Genomic DNA, 19,310 nt, shown 5'->3' on the forward strand with positions numbered 1-19,310 from the left:
CCTTGTCTTGGGTTCTGACCACTTGAAAGTCATAGAGAGGATTTTCCGTTAGTTTTGACTCTTCTGCCCAAATGGTGTGGAAAGAACTGAACTTTGTGACTAAAGCATTTTGAGGTGTTTGGGGGGGAAATGGCACTTATATACTGCTGTGCTATAGGGGATGAATTGATTGGCCATCACACATCTTCATGACGAGCATAATGAAGGTACATAAGAAGGTTTCAACGAATATCTGTGGTATCACTGAAAGGCTTTTTTTGTTTGTTTTGTTTTGTTCTGTTTTGTTTTGTTTTGTTTGGCCACGCGGCTTGTGGGATCCTAGTTCTCCGACCAGGGATCTAACCCAGGCCCTCGGCAGTGGAAGAGCAGAGTCTCAAACACTGGACCATCAGGGAAGTCCCTCACTGAAGGATTTGAGGAAAAAAAACTGGTCTTTTCTGGGAGTCACTGAGGTACAGGCAGAAAGGATACAGCCAGATCAGTGGAACCTGCCCCTCCTCCCATTACTCACAAAAATTCTAGCCACGTGTCCTATTCTTTTCTCCCTTTCAATTTAACTTAGTTCTGCAGATTTTTTAATGATCTGTGTTGCAAAAGGCTATAGAATATTCCAATGAAGAAGAGGATGATAAGGAAAAAAGCCACTGGTTTTATTAGGGAGTCAGGCTCTGCACAGGTGAAACAGGAAACAGCAGGAAAAAATAGGTGTTAAAAATAAATAAAGACAAACTGCAGGGCTGCGTGATGGTCAGAGAAAAGGGTGAAAAGTATAGTTTAATTGGAGAAGGCTTTGCCTAGGAAGTAGGACTGGCGCTGAACCTTGAAGCAATGGTGGGATTTGAATAAACAGATTTGCTTTCCTTTACACGTGTTTGTGTCTTAGGATGAGCTGCATGTTTTCTCCTTTCCCCTTTAGATGTGGACTCTAGACATGGATTCTGCCCTATTCAGAGTCTGATTAGTGGTGAGAAAAATGGGAGAAATCTCTATGTCTTCCCTTCTCTGCTCCCATTACTGTTTCATTGTTTTAAAATAAGCTAATTCACACTATTACTGCATTGCTAGCAGCAATCTTTCCTTTATGATTAAAGTTCATTATCCTCTTAGTAACAGAAGGCAGCCCTCTCATCTTATAGTTAGGAAACCAGAGTCCGGAGAGGTGGAAGGACCAGCCCAGAATTCCAGTGTTGGGGAGCAAAGTCCAGTCCAGTGGGCAACCACACATGATCAATGGCCTCCAACTGGTGGGCACCCCAGGGTCATGCTCAGTTCAGGCTGGGCTACCATCTGGGAATCCATGAGGAGCACAGGTGGTGAGGGGGAAGGGATGGGTTGAGAGCTGTGATTATCAGACTGTACAAGACTCTCTGGAGTGATAATGACCACTCAACGCTTCACCCAGTGCCTCGCAAAGGAACCCTCTGTTAGGAAAGGGGGAGAGACTTACGCAGATCCATTTAACTGTTGACAGAACCGAGGCACACTCAGATCAAGTGGCTTTCTGAACTCAGTAGGTTGGCTTGGAAAAGAACAGAGTCAGATAAATGTAAACAGAATCTCCTTTTTCTCTGAAGGCTCCTGTGGCATCTTGGGGACTCAACTTTCCTGTTCTACCTATGCCTTTCCATTCCTGAGCATATTTGAAGCATCTGTCACCCAAGGTTGTCTTAAAAACGTGAGGATTTGAATTTATTTGTTGTCAACGGTAGGTTTTCCTGACCTGTCTTTGTCTTTTTCTTGTACCTCTCTTCTGTTCTATGTAAGAATTTATTCACAGACTAAGACTATTTATAGCTACTAGTATGAACTTAAAGCGGAAACCACAAAGCCTGCGGATACTGCATAAAATATGCCTCTGTGAACTTAGGCCATGTATAGCTTTAAGATCAACATCAGGGAGGGGAATTTTCTGATGATATATGTGACTTAAGGGACCAATTTAAATCCTCAGTCTCAGTTTCTTATCAAGAACAGGAATTCTTTAACTTAGGGGTTGCATCCCCAACCCCTTGAAATTGTATCCAGATATGTGTGTGTGTGTGTGTGTGTGTGTGTGTGTGTGTGTGTGAATGTACATTTTCTGTAAAGAGGGTACCCTGCTTTCATCAGAAATCCTGAAATCTATGGAAAATAGATCAGCATTATATACAGCCCTAGTAGGTATTTCAGAGCACTCCCAAAGGGTTCTCCCGCTCAAAAATAATTCCCTTTCAGAATCCCTCTAAATTTCATTATAAGAACAATTTTCTTTGTTTAAGCATTTATACTTAACATGTTCCCTATAAAACGTATTTGGGACAAGTAATTCTTTCATGGGGTAAGACTCAAACAACTACAACTTATCATGTTGTACTAAGAATATTTAAACCAATCAACTTCCACAGTGGTCCAACGTCCAAGTGAAAAATCCCAGTGTAAACCCCAGCAATTTTGTGTTTCTGCCTCTCTGGAAGACTGCCAGGTGGCCCTGCATCACCAGGCCCATCAGCACATGTTTTTCTATAGACATCATAAAGAGTTTTGTATCTCTTTACTCTTTGATATCATTTGTTCAGAATCTGTGACAGGTGATGTACATACATTGAATATAATCCTCCTGCTTATGGGTGATGGAACTGAGCCTCCAATCTACATGTTCAAGTTCTCAGAGGGAGGAAGAATGGGAATCAGGATTCGAATCATTGATTATCTGACTCCAGTATCCACATTCTTTGCCCTAAGCCATGTTACGTCTTGTACTGTATTCCCTGCTATCATGCATGTCTCCTTTTGAACTTGAGTGAATCCTGGCCAAAGGTCAAAGTTAGGATTCCATGTTGGAGGATTTTGCAAAAAATAGGAAGTTAGTGGAGTATAAGATATTAAGATGTGATTGGCCCTTAGATCAAGACCATCACCTGGCTGAAGTCTCAGCAAACCTGTGCTGACACATCCAACCTTAAGCCACTGGATTTATCCCTGCTGGGCCCCTAGCACACTTTAAATAGCAAAATTATTTAACTTCGGTTCGGTTGGGGAACAAAACAGTAATTAAACTCATCATGCATCTACTGCTTATCTCAACAAACTTTTTACTATTTTAACACCCCTAAAAGTTAGGACAGTAGCTATGGGTTAAATAAAACAGGAAGTTGAGAATGCAGGTGTGCATATAGAAATAGTCTAATTTGCTAATTATTCTTGCTCTCACCCTAATTTTTGGTTTAATATTTCCATACCATTTTATTGGTACTAGCTCTTACGGGTTACACCAATACCCAAACACACTTTTGTTTAGTTTATCTATAGTTATGATTATTTAAGGAAGGGGTCTGCAAACTTGTTTTCTGAAAAGGGCCCCAAAATAAATATTTTTGGTTTTGCAGGACCTACAGTGTGCATCACAACCTTTCAACTCTCCTGAGGTTGAGAAGCCACAGACAAATGAGCCATAGACAAATGAGCGGGCTGTGGGCCAGTGACATTTTATTTACCAAAACAGCGAGTCGGCCACATTTGGCCTGTGGGCCATAGTGTGCTGACCCCTGTTTTAGGGGATAGGCATAATTGTAGAAACACTAAACGAAAGATAAGGGAAAATAAATAATTGGAGCATAGGGAGAAATGCTCATTAGAGAAGAGGGGTGTGTGTGTGTGTGTGTGTGATTTTTCCAGTGTGGACACTATTCATAGTTTATACGTGGCATATTATTTAACACATACACACACCCTGTAGTAGAGGCCCTTCTATGTAGTATATTGGAAGAGCACTGAATTGGAAGCCAGGAAATCAGGCTCTAGGTAAAGTTCTGCCACTCACTTGAAATGTTGCATTGAGCTAGTTATCCTCTTTGAGCCAGAAAAAATAATGGGATTAAAGGATCTCCAATGATCTACTCTATCCTTCTCTGATGCTATGATTTTCCTAAGATTTCTAGGGAGAAATACAAAGTTAAAAATTATGGATTAAAAATATATAAAAAATATATAAAAACTTGGCCTGGAACTTACTAATTCAACCCATGTAACCAACCACACCACCAGAGCCAATGAGTCAAAGGACGCTCTGCGAAGGCCACTGCTTAGAGGTGTGGAGTAAGAGCAGCGCCACAGGTGCCCACCCGGAAGGCTATGAGTGAGGAGCTGGGTCTACACACATGTGTGGAATGAAGACTCCCCTTTGGGTGCACTTACTATGATGGGTGAAGCTTCCCTGTGACTTCAGAGGACAGTCATGTGGACATTTTATAGGAAGAACCTGAACAGAGGAGCAGGGGACCAGGGAGTTCTTCCCACCACTGAGTAGAATGGCCCATTTCTTAATGCCACTTAGAACCAAAGATGGTCACTTCCTTCTCAAAGAGTGGGTGTTTGGTATAGTTGGTTGATCTTTGGATGTTGGACATTGAGAAGGATCTAGGAGGCCCTGAGGCTTGCAAACTACATTCTCCAGTGACCCCAATAGAAGGGGCCGTTGTGTGTGTGTTGAGGGGGAGATAAGCTGAAAGAGCTTTGTGCCCCATGCCTGCTTCAACCAGAGCTCCCCAACCCTGGCTTTTATTTGCTGGTATTAAGTGCTGATCCAATCACTTCATTAGAAATGAGAAGATTGAGCCTGAGAAGGGGGCATAAGTGGATGTGGCTATATCAGGGAGTCAGAGAAGATTCTACTGGGCATGAGAAGTTTATATTCATCTTCTGGGGAGGACGGACGCCTAGGGGCGGAAGGCACACGAAGAAGCGAATACTCAGTCCCGTTTCCGTCCAGCGACTCTCTGGGTCTCTCAGCCTTGAGGGAAACGTTCTCATAGCACTCCTCAGCAACGTTCCCTGATGGCCTTTTCCCGAGGACGCTGTGGTTGATGAGGGTGTAGCACAGATCCTCCGAGGAGCCCTGGTCAGCATCCTCCTGCTGGTCAAAGGACAGCCATCATCAAGACCTGGCCTCTCGCCATTCCCTTTATACTTCGTCTCAACAGAGGTTCAGCCTTGGGCAAAGTCTGTCTTCCACGGCCGCTTCCCTTCCATCCCCTGTGTCTGGTTTTCCTAAATGGCTGCCCCAGCCCAACCACTAGCCCAAGCTGCCAGAGTTCTCATGCTGCTCAGAGAACTCAGCCTACTCAGGCATGCATTCCCTGCCCCACGTCCCAGAGTGACCCCAGACCACACTATGTAATTCCCAAAGTCTCAGGACCCTGAGGCTGCTCATTCTTATATAAGAGAACAATCTGAAGACACCTTAAAGTGCTTGGGTTATGATATTTAACCACCCATTCTAGAGATATCTGCATTATTAAAAAGAGAATCCACTTAAGAAAAGGTCTCATTCAGTGAAATCTCAGGAGATAAAAAGCAAAACAGCAAGGTACAGGAGAAAGAGCATGGATTTGGGAGTGAGACTTGTTTTTGAATCATGCCCCTGCCATCTTGTCGGCTGTCCGGCTTTGAGGGAACATCACTTGATGTCTCAGTTTTCTCATCTGTAAAATGGGTAGGAAAATAATAGTACAAATCTTACAGGGTCGTTGTGACAGTTACACGAGATGATGCGTGTGAAGCGCTCAGCCCACTGCATGGCATAAACCAAGTACTCACTAAATATTAGTTCCTTTCAATAAATTGTGCAACAGAGATGGCTGTTGCTTCTGCCGTCAGGCTCTGCATATGTCCCTGGGCTCACAAGCACTGGTGTCTAAAGAATTCAATATTAAGGTCAGAAGGGGTGTTGGAGGTCTTCTCCTGCTATCTGAGGTGTCTGCATTTCTACTGTCGTCTCAGAAAAAGTCTCAGAAATGTTTGCATTACCTGGATGGGAGCACATGATGTTTCTTCATCTGGAGAAAGAAAACACACAATGAATTTCAGGTCACGGGGAGATTTCTGGGAGGGGAGGAGAGGAACACTGAAAGAGAAGCAACCAGAGAATCAAGGAACAGCAGGGGTAGTCTTCCTCAGGCTAGCCTGATCTTCAACTCCCTGGGGAGTGACAGGGCCATCCAGACAAGAAACAGCCAGAGCTGTGCTGAGACGCTGAGTGGACGGAAACACATTCAGTGGGTCTTTGGACAGGAAATCATGCTTCCCTCCCTTCCTCACTCTTTTCCTTCTCTGTCCTTCCTTCCCTAAAGTTTGTTGCATGTCTACCCTGTACCAGGAACTGGAGAGACAAAGAAGAATCAGACAGTCCCTGTCCTCAAGGGGCTCACAGGCAAGCATAGGAGGCAGACAAGGACCTAAGAGAGATCCACAGTGCAGAGGAAAGCTGTCGTTTCTACTGTAGGTGACAGGGGATGATGGCAGTGTGGAAGTTGGTGCTCAGGGAAAGCTTTACAGAGAAAGAAACTCTTAAACTGAGCATTTCCGTTTTTGAGACTGCTGGGAGAAACAAACATAAGCAGACCAATTTTTCAAAAGCCAGTGTACTTAAAACCAGCTGGCTCTGGCCACTCAGCAAAGAGGCAAACACACTAGCTGAATAAGCAAACATGAGAATTCACAGAGAAGCCTCAGGATATCACCCTGCGTGGGAGGTGGTTGTGCTGATGCAGGCCACCTTGCTGTGTAAAGATTTATATTCCCTCAGTACTGACATTCCAGATTCTCACATCTCTGTAAATTCCCCTGGCTATCTAGGACTTCCGTGACTATCGCTGTAAGAAAAGGGTCTGTGGGGATCCAAGATGGTGGCGTAGGAAGACCCTACAATCAGCACCTCCCATGGACACACCAAATCTACACCTACATATAGAGCAATTCTTTCTGAAGAAGAACTGAGGGCTGACTGAACAGCTTTGCACAATGACAGAAGGACCAAATAGAGATGGGTAGGAAAGACGGTATGGACAGGAACCCCATCCTTGATACAGCAACCTGCAGGAGGGAGAGGTATCACTGAGGGGCCCATGCGTACGTTCCCCTCCACCCCCCGGGGGGGGGGCACAGCAATAAGAATAGCGGTTTAAAAGGCACCTAGACTCTATGTGAAGAAATCCATTTACTACCCCTAGAGCATCTGCCAAATGGGCAGGCAACTACTGGCACACTCCTCAGGTTCAAAGGCACTGGAGAGCACCATTTTTTGCATTCCTCCTTCACCTTGATAGCACAGTTGGGAACATAGTCCAGGTGCTCCAGCCAGGCTGCCAAGATTGCCCCTGCAGGCTCCAGGCCCACAGAAGCTCCAGCCATCCCCCAAAAGCAACACCAGGGGGGTGCACTCCGGCTCTCCACCCCCGACTCCTACCCCAGCTCCAGCCATCCCACCAAAGCTGCCCAGCACATACAGTCTACACAGAGGCTACTCCTGCACAAGGCCATGACTGCAAGACTGGAAGAGGTAGCTGTTTTGACTAATTCATAGAAACAAACACAGGAAATCAAACAAAACGAGGAGACAGAGGAATGTTCCAAATGAAAGAACAAAATCACCCCCCAGATACAAACCCTAATGAAATGAAGATAAGTCATTTACCTGATAGAGTTCAAAATAATGATCATAAAGATGCTGACCAAACTCAGGAGAAGAATGGAGGAACACAGTGAAAACCTCCACAGGGAATTAGAAAATGTAAGAAAGAAAACCAATCGGAGATGAAGAATACTATGACTGGAATGAAAAATACACTAGAGGGAATCAACAACAGATTAGATGATACAGAGGAAAGGATCAGTGATGGGAAGACAGAAGAGTGGAAATCACCCAATGAGAACAGCAAAAGGCAAAAAAGAATTTTTTAAAATGAGGATAGTTTAAGGAATCTCTGGGAAAAACATCAAGCAAACTAACATTCACATTATAGGGGTCCCTGAAGGAGAAGAGTGAGAGAAAGAGGCAGAAAATGTATTTAAAGAAATAATGGCTGAAAACTTCCCTAATCTGGGGAAGGAAACAGACATCCAGGTCCAGGAAGCAACAAGATGAACCCAAAGAGATCCACACCAAGACATATCATAATTAAAATGGCAAAAGTTAAAGATAAAGAGAGAAAAGGCAGCAAGAAAAAAACAAGTCACATCAAGGGAGCTCTTATAAGACCATCAGCTGATTTTTTAGCAGAAACTTTGCAGGCCAGAGGGGAGTGGCATGATATATTTAAAGTGCTGAAAGGAAAAACCTTAACAACCCAAGAAAACTCTACCCAGCAAGGTTATTATTCAGAGTTGAAGGAGAGGTAAAATTTCCCAGACAAGCAAAAACTAAAGGAGTTTATCACCACTAGACTGGCCTTACAGGAAATGTTTAAGGCTCTTCTTTAAGCAGAAAAGAAAAGATTATAACTAAAAATAAGAGACTATACGAAAGAAAATATCTCACTGGTAAAGGCAAATATATTTTAAAGCCAGTGGAACAGCCGCTTAAGAAGCTAGTATGAAGGTTAAAAGACCAAAGTAGTAAAATCGACTGTAACTGCAATAAGAAGTTAAGGGATACACAGAATAAAAATGTGAAATATGATGACAATAACATAAACATAGGTGGGGAGCAGTAAAAATGTAGTGCTTTTAGGATGCATTCAAACAAGTAATTATCAGCTTAAAACTAACGAGATATATATATATAGAGAGAGAGAGACACACACACACACACACACACACACACACACAGTCACAAGAGACAACTACAAGTAAGCCAACAAACTGGACAATCTAGAAGAGATGGATAATTCCTAGAAACATCCAATCTTCCAAGACTGGTTCAGAAAGAAATAGAAAAAATGAACAGACCAATTACTAGTATCAGTAGAATCAGTAATCAAAAAACTCCCAACAAACAAAAGGTTAGGAGGAGACGGCTTCACAGGTGAATTCTACCGAACATTTAAAGAAGAGTTAATACCTAGTCTTCTCAAACTCTTCTAAAATATTGAAGGCTTCCACGCTCATTTTACAAGGCCTGCATTACGCTGATACCAAAACCAGACAGACACCACAGAAAAAAAAAAAGGTACAGGCCAATATGCCTGATAAACTGAGATGCAAAAATCCTCAACAAAATATTAACAAACCAAATTCAACAATACATCAAAAGGATCATACACGGTGGTCAAGTGGAATTTATTCCAGGGATGCAAGGATAATTCAATATCCACAAATCAATCAATGTGGTAGACCACATTAACAAAATGAAGGATAAAAATCATATGATCACCTCAATAGATGCAGACAAAACATTTGACAAAATTTAACATCTATTTATGATAAAAACTCTCAACAAACTGAATATAGAGGGAATATACCTCAGCATAAAGGTCATATACATCAAGCTCACAGCAACATCATGCTTGATGAGAAGCTGAAATCTTTTCCTTTAAGATCAGAAACAAGACAAGTATGCCCAACACTTACCACTTTTATTCAACATAATATTGGAAGTCTAGCCCCAGCAACCAGACAAGAAAAAGAGATAAAGGGCATGCAAATTAGAAGGGAAAAAGTAAAACTATCACTCTTTGCAGATGATATAATACTATATATAGAAAACCCTAGGGCTTCCCTGGTGGCGCAGTGGTTGAGAGTCCGCCTGCCGATGCAGGGGACACGGGTTCGTGCCCCGGTCCGGGAAGATCCCACATGCCGTGGAGCAGCTGGGCCCGTGAGCCGTGGCCGCTGAGCCTGTGCATCCGGAGCCTGTGCTCCGCAACGGGAGAGGCCACAACAGTGAGAGGCCCGCGTACCGCAAAAAAAAAAAAAAAAAAAACTATTAGAACTAATAAATTCAGTAAAGTTGCAGGATACAAAATTAACATACAGAAATCTGTTGCATTTCTATATATTAGTAACAAGCTATCAGAAAGAGAAATTAAGAAAACAATCCTATTTACAATTGTATCAAGAAGAATAAAATACCTAGAATAAATCTAACCCAGGAGGTAAAAGACTTGTATTCTGAAAACTATAAGACATAGATGAAAGAAATTGAAGACCACGCACAAAAAATGGAAAGATATACTGTGCTCATGGATTGGTAAAACTAATACTGTTTTTCACAGAACTTGAATAAATGATCCTAAAGTTTGTATGAAACCTCAAAAGATGCAGAATAGCCGAGCAGTATTGAGAAAAGAAAAGCAAAGCTGGAGGTATCATGCTTGGTGATTTCAAACTATATTACACTACTATAGTATGCTATTACTATAGTAGTACTATGGTACAAATACTATACTACTATACTGGATATTATTAAAAAGACAACAAATAACAACTGTTGTCAAGGATGTGGAGAAATGGGAATTTTTTGCACTGTTGGTGGGACTGTAAAATGCTTCAACCTCTATGGAAAACAGTATGGAGTTTCCTCAAAAAATTAAATATACAACTACCATACGATCCAGCAATTCCACTTCTGAGTATTGATCTGAAGAAAACAAAAGAACGAATTTGAAATGATATATGCACCCCAATGTTCATTGCAGCATTGTTTACAACAGCCAAGACAGGGAAGCAACCTAAGTGACCCTCAGTAGATGAATGGATAAAGAAGATGTGGTATATGTATATACAATGAAATATTACTCAGCCATAAAGACAATGAAATCTTGCCATTTGCAGCAACATGGATGAATCTAGAGGGTATTATGCTGAGTGAAATAAGTCAGACAGAGAAGAAAAATATCATATGATTTCACTTATATGTAGAATCTAAAAAACAAAACAAATGAACAAACATAACAAAATAGAAACAGACTCATAGATACTGAGGACAAACTGGTGGTTACCAGAGGGGAGGGGGCAGGGGTGTGAGTTAATAGTTGACGGAGATTAAGAGGTACAAACATCCAGTTATAAAATAAATAAGTCATGAGAACATAATATGCAGTATAGGGAATATTGTGAATAGTACTATAATAATTTTGTATGGTGATGGTATATTATATATATTTGATAAATATGGTATATATATCAAATCACTACGTTGTGCCCCTGAAACTAGTGTAACGTTATACGTCAATAGCTTCAATAAAATTTAAAAAAAACTAAAAGGGTCTGTGAGTTTCAGCATTAGAGGTCTTATTTCTAGGTCTATTTCTATTCCTGTTTTGCTGTGATGGAGATTGGGGTTTCCTGCTCCCACAATTCCCCTGCGTGAAAAGGCTAGGGGTGGGAGGGCTGTATGATATTTTCACACACCAGTAGGGCTCGTTTTTCAGAGTCAGAGTGAATGAACCAGGCTCTCCTCTTTAAACCCAGGAAGGCAAAGGCAAAACTCATTTGTTTTTCTTCTTAGAAACGTTGTGCCCTGTCCTCAGGCTTGTACTTCCTTTGCTTCCCCCCTTACACGTGACACTCTTCACCACCCTCTCCTTCAAATCCTTTTCTTTCCTTAACTTTAGCCCTGTTCAGTCACCAGAGACCGTTGCATCAGCCTCCCAAGTGGTCTTCCAGCATCCGCTCTTGTCACTCCTTCCTACAATCTGTTCTCTGCACAGCAGACTGGGTGATGTCTTTAATGCAAATGTGGTCATACTTGGCCCTTGTTTAAAGCCTTTCAGTGCCTCCTGTAGCTCTCAGGACAAAAACCCTAACCCTAAACTTGACCCCAAGGCCCTGCCTCTCCTCTGTGCTCTCTGTGCCCACACTGGTCTCATTGCAGTTCCTTACATGTGCCTCACACCTCCACCTTTTGCTTTTATTGTTCCCTTTTAACTCCTTCAGCCTGCAGACCTCGGGAAATAACAGAAGGCTATGGAGATGGATAAGCCCGTTCTTGCCTCAATGAGCTCCCAATTTAGTGGAGAAAAAGAGACACGCAATTGAACAAATTGCAGCAAATGTGTGAGTGTTATACTAGAAATATGCCCAAGGAGCTTTGGGAGCAGAGGGAAGGGGCAGCTTGGAAACCTAAGTCTATCAAAAGTAAAAATGATGTGAAAGCAATGACTTACTTTGCTTTGGGGAGTCTTGTCTCGCTTTAAAAATGTGCATTTTTTTCCTATAAAAGAAAAGGAAAAGAAATCGGTTGTTTTAATATTCAGAAACTCTCAAAGGGAGTTACACTCAACTATGAAAACTTATGCTTAACTCATTTGTTAAAGTTATAAGCCTCTTATAATACCGCCTTCAGCCAGAGAAATAAGAGGATAGGAAAAAGAAAAAATTAAAGATAAGACCGAATAGAAATCTACTCCTTTGCGTTTCGCTCTCTCCCTTTTTCTCCTTCCTCCTCCTTTTTCTGAGGCTGGTATGGAATTGATTTATAGATGGAGAACTATGGTTATGTTATATATAATTTTTTTTTTTTTATTGGCTGCTTTGGGTCTTCGTTGCTGTGCGCGGGCTTTCTCTAGTTGCGGTGAGCATGGGCTACTCTTCGTTGCGGTGCACGGGCTTGTCACTGCGATGGCTTCTCTTGTTGCGGAGCATGGGCTCTAGAGCGCAGGCTCAGTAGTTGTGGTGCACGGGCTTAGTTGCTCTACGGCATGTGGAGTCTTCCAGGACCAGGGCTTGAACCCGTGTCCCCTGCATTGGCAGGTGGATTCTTAACCACTGCGCCACCAGGGCAGTCCCCTCTACATAACTTTTTGGAGAGGTTTTTTTCTGACAAAATTTCAATTTCTTTTATATCAAGGAGCCATTGTTATATCCAATCCCAACCTCAATCCCAATCTATGATATCCAAACAAACAAGCAAACAATCAAGCAATCAATCAAACACCTCCCGTATGAGCACAGAGGTGACTGCACTGTACTGATGACCCTTGGAAAAACACATTATAAATATAATGGCAGCCAGTTATCATCACAGGAGACAAGGACAGCATCTGCTCTAAGGAGAATGACCATATGTCCCGGTTTATACAGACAGTTTAGTTAACGTTGTTATCAATCATTTAGTGACACTTAACTATTTTTAGCCTCCTTTTCACTCGCAAAAGTTTCCCAGTTTGGACAATGAATTATATGGTCACCCTGGCTATACGTTCTCTGTGCAAGGGACAGAAATGCATGCTTCTGTCCCAGGTAGACGCTGGGATTTGCAGTGTAATTAAGGGGCTTTTCTCCACATTGATAGCCAGTTTCATCCTTACTTCTGAGGCTTTCCCGTTTGAAGAGTGTGTAGCCACCCATGAGACTATTGTTCCTGTTTCTCACCAAACTCGAAGCATCACTTTCCTGACTGACTCTCAGATGATGGTGCCTGGGCTAGTGCCCAGCTTCCACTGTGGCCACAGACAGTGGGTAATTCACAGGTAACTTACAGCAAATACCACATTGAAACTACACTTATAGGGAAGTAACCCCTGAAAACGGTTCTCCACTCACCATGGAAGGCAGAAACACCCGTCAGCGATGTGGCAGTCCCAGCGTCTAAAATACCCAAGAGATGACACAAATCACAAGTTGAGTTTCTGTAGCTTTGTTAGGGTGACTCTCTTCCCTTTGTCATTTCTGTAAAAACCCTTTTTTTTTTCTCCCCCAAGAGAATATTCATTCTAGGTGACTTGGACACATCTGTCGTACTAGAATGGCTTCGTCCTCCCAGGACATTAACTGGACCTTTGGAAATATGACATTATCAACTCCTAATCAGAGAAGGAACTTTCTGCTGTGTTCCCAGCAAAGAAAAAAAGGCTTGCTTATCTCCAATTCCAGCGATTTATGTGGCCTCTTGTGATGAAGGACACACAGAGTTATCTCCAGGAGATCAAAGTAAAAGTGTGTGGACATTTGAGAAATTTCTTCTAGGCATCGATTAGGCAATATTTACATAGGATCCCGCTGCACTCTGAATTTCTCCTATTTACACTCTTATAATTTTCTGCTCACTTGTCTATATCCTACACTAGAAGGTGAGTTTCACAAGGTTGGGGACCATATTTGTCTGTTCATCGTGGTATAGATTACCAGCATATGCCACAGTGTCTGGCACATAGTAAATATGTGCTTCAATAAGTATTTGATAAATGAAGGAGTGGCTAAGAACAAAGCAACTCTAACTGGCTCAGATCATCAGATCTGCCTTATTGACCTCAAGGTATAGCTATATAAACAGGACTTGTTACCTCTTTAATGGCAGAAAGGCTCAGGGTCTCTCTGCAGTCAGACATTGAGGCTAAGTCTGGGCATCTTTCTGAACTGAGGCATGGTTAACTACCTACACGGTTGACTGGGAAAGGCCTTTATAAAGTACTGCATGTACCAGTAACACTATGCAAAAATGTTTGGAAAACACAAAAATATCTCCCCCAGCGAGCTTTTTCAAGGAGTTCTCTTGGAAAGGGCAGTGGAAGAGAGGCTGCTGCACTTGAGCTTGGCTGTGGGCACCATCGAGCTGAGTCTTCTGACAGCTTCTGGGGTCTGTGTACCATTAGAGCCTTTGGGGCTGAGAGGTATAGCTGTAGTTCTTCCTCCTCTTCAGGCTTCGTTCAGGGCTCTTTAGCCCATTTGCTTATATCTCCTATTTCTGACATTAAAGAAACACCGGAAGGAAACCACTAAATCACACTCACGCTAAGAAATCAGGTTCGCTTAGGAGATACGGGAGTGAGATGAAAGGAGATGATTGATTTTGCATTACTGGGTCAATATCCCTGGACTCCCTGAGCCACAGTTTCTTTATGTGTAAAATGAGGATACTTATACCGCTTACTTCATGGAGTTGTAAGGGTCACATATAGTTAAATATGCGCAAAAGCTATTTTCAAACTGACTAATTCCCCCAGTCAACTTTTCTGCAATATACTCTTGCATTTCAGTTTGGAGTTTTGGTCTGGGGTAGGTTCAGGCTACGTGCCAGCAATTCCAGGTTTCTGTCTCTTACACAAAGCTTCCCTGGCTTCAGTCTGCCCAGTGCTCTCCCTTTTTCTAATGCCCATGGCCCTTCCAGTCTGTTTCATCCTTTGGACTGTATACTTTAACCTAGGTCCAATGATAACACACCAAATATTTGATCCTTAATTTGCACCGAAGAAAAGCACCCTGTTGGGGGGATGCCTGTGTAGGCTTTGGCTGTGTAGCTGCTTTTTAACTGATACTCTTTCAAAAGCTTCTCCTGAAACCATGGGGAAAGCGTAGATAACTCTTCAAGCCACGGAACAACTGGCTTTACCACACTTCGGGATTCTTGGATTCAGGGACGCTCGTTCCATATTTTAGCGATTCCCTGACACTCAAAAGGCCTGGTCAGAAAGGATTGATGAGGAAGACTTTGTTTAAGAGCATCAGGGTAATCACAAGTGTCTCTCTGCACAGCCCTTTCAACAATTGTAGCCATGTGGAGGATGTGATTACCTCAGAAATAGAAACTCAGAGCTTAAAGTGAAATGGCCAGGATGGAGCTGGAGCAGAAAGGTACATGAAATCGACAAAGAGACAACAGGAAATAAAGGTCTTCTTTCCAGCTGCTAGGAGTTACACTAGATTCCTAGCAAAATGGCACATCTTCTGTCCAAGGTTTCAGAGTGTTTTTGTCTTTTGTCTTGTCTTCACGTTTACTATCATTGCAACTGCTGCTGCATCTAAGCAGGGTCCTCTGTTGGGGCGTATGTGAAGTCCAGGACCTGACAGACTTCATTCCTCACAGGCAAAGCCTGGGAGAAGTTTTGTTGGATTTGCTCTCACCTGGATGTTCTCTGTTTGGGGCTTTGATTTCTCAGATTCCAGGGTGTCTCTTGAGAGAGCTGCTGCCACCCAAAACTCAACATATCAAGAATGAGCTAAGTCTTTCCTTTCCAGGCTTCCCACCTTGCTTGATACTTTTTCCAGCTTTCTTCATTTCTTCTATTTGTGTGTAACCCCAATTGCCTCGGCTTCCTCTTGTTGCCCTCCCACCTGTTAATACGCCCTTCTAAAGCATATACCTCAGTCTGTCCTTGATTTGACCTCCCCTCCATTGCCATAGAACAGCCCCCGCAACGTTCTCCAACAACTGCCGTACGCCACCAGGCCCCAATCATTTGTTCCCAAATGTCCAGACAGCCTCATGACAACTGCAAGAATATCAGTGTACAGAGAGGCTTATCCGCTCTATGCAGTTTCAGGGACTGTACACAGGAACCGAGAAGGGCACTGGCCTTGTCTCATGTAAATTGCAATTTTCACAGAAAGCACCAAGGCAGAGAACATGGGATAAAAGGGAAGGAAAGAATTAAATAAAGAAAATAAATTGGCTCATTGTTTGGGTTTCTGTATAACTATCTTTTTATTTGTGGGGAGTTTAGGGTATAGAGAAAAAGAAACTAAAAATTAAACACAATTTACTATGTGCTTACTATATATATATATATATATACACATATATATATGCACACACACTATAAATGCTACTTACTATTATATATATATTACTTACTATACATACTACTTCCTAAATGTAAATAACATATACATTTTCTATGTTATATTTCACTTAATCCCAGAATAAATCCATGAGGTAGGTATTATGGTTCTATGTCTTACCCATGAAGAAATTGAGGTTAAAAAATTTATGCAACTTGTCTGAGGACAAGTGGGAATAAGTGGGAGAAGCTGAGTTTGCTTCCGGCAGATTCATCCTCTGAAACTCTGAGCTCCCCTCATGAAGGGAATCGGTGCCATTCTGCCTGATGGTGGGAATTTCCCTGCCTTTTGTAACAAATTTGATCTGGAGAGACATGGTGGAGTGTGCTGACTGGATGATAACCAGGTGGTAAAGGTGAAGTTGAAAATAAGATCCAAGTAAATATAAGACTTTTGAGTATAGTAAGGAAGACATTTTAAGTCAGCATAGAAATGAAGATGGTGGGCCAACTGAGTAATTATGTAGAAAAATATGTATTTCTGTCTGACACCATATAATGAATGTATGATGCTAAATGTAAAGCAATAAAACTATGAAAATTATACTGTGGATTTGTCTTATTTTGGGATGGGGAAATAATTTTAAGCATAAATTGGTAGAAACCAAAAAGCTTTCTAGATTTAATTCAATTATGTTTAAATATATAAGAAAAACATGAAAATTCTGTATGGTACAAGACACTCAGATTGGACAAAAATATTTTTGGTAATATTTATGAGAAAGGGCTAATTTCTTCAAAGTAAAAATAGCTTTTACAATCAATAAAACAAAGTAGACCGAAATCCAAAACAAAAGTGGGCAAAAGGCATATTAGCTCTTCACAGATGAAAAAATACACATCTCTGATATAGACAGTAAAATAAAGATAATGCTTCTAATGTTATAAGTAGTTATAACTGTGACTTCCCAGTTTATTTTCTTGTTTATACTTTATTTATTCTCCAATTTCTTTTACAACTAACATGTATTAATGTCACAATCCTTCACTGCCTCACTAAAGTTCTAAAATACAAAATTACAAATGTAACATCAATCATAACTTTCTCAGTCACATCATACCTGTATTTTGTTTTATTTTTCTTTTCAAGACAGTATTTATTTAGGTTTCCAGTCATTCATTCGGTGTTTATTGAGCGCCTACTATATGCCAGAAACAATGTTAGGAAACAGAAATTCAAAGATGAATAAGAAACAGTCTCTACTTTTGAGGACCTCACATCTAGACATAAAAATAGGGACTTATAATCTGATAGAAGAATGCTAGAGTTTCAGACTGAGGGCTGTGAGGATCTGAGGAGGAGAAGTCCCAGACAACACTCACCCTCAGGGAGGGCCGGGAGACATTCCTCGGGTTCACCAAGCCTCCTTTTGGCAGGTGGCTTTTTAGATTCTATGTTCTAGCTCTCAATGGTGTGAACTGAGCTCTGGGACACCAAACACAATCCTGTAAAGACCACCCCCCAACTCCCCAGCTAGCTCATTTTCTCCAAACCACCTCACTTTGTACCATAAGGATTCCCTTGTTTTTGATGGTACTAATTTTTAAAATGGCAGCTTTGACATTAATGAAGGTGATGGTCCAAAAAAAGAATATCTTCTAATTATTGAACCCTACTCTGTATCAGGTACTATGCTAACATCACACACACTAGAACCCTCCAGCATAGGTATTGTGTTATTATTTCCAGTTATCATGGGAAACTGAGGCCCAGAAAAGTTAAGCCAATTTCTCTACCAATTTCAATGACCTCTGCTTACCTGTTGCAGGGAATGTGCACCAGGTAAGGTCTTATGCTATCAGGAAGCTTGCTGTTTATTTCAAACTTTAATAGTGACTAAAAGGGTGGTGGTGTCTTTAACCTCAGAAGAGCATACCCTCCGGGCCCCCAGAAAGTTTTTCCATTTCTTAGGGGGTAGTCTATTGCACAGAACTTCCTTGATAAATTCTTGCCTTTCAGCTGTCCTCCACCAGCTGCTCACTGTGATTCTGGGGAGAAGGCCAACCTATAAGGAATTGAATGTGTTCTCTGGCACATAGTAGGCACTTCATTCTTGTCAGTCCCTCACCCAATTGCTTTCTCCCCAAGAGTAGACCTCTTTTTCTCTTTCTGGCTATATTGCCCAGACCCATCTCCTCTGCTCCCCATTAGGGAGTCTGGGCTCACCTGTTTTCCCTCAGCAGAGAGTTCCCCATCCTCTCAGTCCTCTTGGTGCCTTCCCCTTGGCTTGCCCTGTGTTCTGACAAGTGCTGCTCCTGACTTAGAGACAGGGCTGCGTTGCTCAGCCACCAGGGCAGAGAGAGCTGTGAGGAGAGTATCCCTTTGAAGAGGAGAGGAGGAGCCCGGGGGGAGGAGATTCAGAAGTGCACACATGCACAACTTCCTAAAATGTCAGAGGCTGAACCAACTGGGTTATTGCCCTTAACCAGAAGTTGTTAGTCAATGAGAGTTTTGAACAAATGGGGAAGCCCCATCTGCAATTGTAAACAGGCCATGGGGGTTTTTCACCTCAGATGCCTGAGCTCATTAAAGCACTTTGTAGTCCTAGAAACATCAGACGGGGGGGAACTTTGTTTTAAAACAAAAAAGCTTAAAAATCAAGCCATAGACCAGTAGAAAATATTAGCAAAACATACATCTGGTAAAAAGATTTTTATCCAAAGTGTGTAAAGAACTCTCAAAACTTACTAAGAATAGAACAAACATCAAATAACAAAATAGGCAAAATATTTGAACAGACATTTCATCAAAGAAAATATGCAGATGGCAAACAAAGTCATGAAAAGATGCTCAACACCATAGTCATTAGGGGTGTAATAATATAAATCAAAACTACAACGCAATACTTTTGCACATCTATTAGAATGGATAACATTGAAAACAAAAACAAAAACTGATGGGCTTCCCTGGTGGCGCAGTGGTTGAGAATCTGCCTGCTAATGCAAGGGGACATGGGTTCGAGCCCTGCTCTGGGAGGATCCCACATGCTGTGGAGCGGCTGGGCCTGTGAGCCACAACTACTGAGCCTGCATGTCTGGAGCCTGTGCTCCGCAACA

At 42.0% G+C, this 19,310-nt stretch overlaps 1 protein-coding gene across 2 annotated transcripts; it reads right to left on the reverse strand.

The window, feature by feature from the left end:
- Positions 1–3,451: 3,451 nt before the first annotated feature.
- GCSAM (germinal center associated signaling and motility) lies at positions 3,452–18,547 on the reverse strand. 2 transcript variants are annotated; one of them, XM_029213774.1, is made up of 5 exons: positions 18,421–18,547; positions 13,240–13,284; positions 11,862–11,908; positions 5,785–5,813; positions 3,452–4,888 (listed from the first exon to the last, which is right to left on the reverse strand). In XM_029213774.1, exons 1-5 carry the CDS (start codon positions 18,447–18,449, stop codon positions 4,622–4,624), a joined length of 417 nt encoding a protein of 138 aa, XP_029069607.1. In that variant the 5' UTR covers positions 18,450–18,547; the 3' UTR covers positions 3,452–4,621. The 2 variants fall into 2 exon arrangements, with proteins under 2 accessions (XP_029069607.1, XP_029069606.1); XM_029213773.1 differs by having other exon boundaries at positions 3,452–4,891.
- Positions 18,548–19,310: the final 763 nt, after the last annotated feature.

Source organism: Monodon monoceros, unplaced genomic scaffold (genome assembly GCF_005190385.1).
Source record: "Monodon monoceros isolate NGI ecotype Baffin Bay Population unplaced genomic scaffold, NGI_Narwhal_1 Super_Scaffold_11, whole genome shotgun sequence".
NCBI classification, from domain to species: domain Eukaryota; kingdom Metazoa; phylum Chordata; class Mammalia; order Artiodactyla; family Monodontidae; genus Monodon; species Monodon monoceros.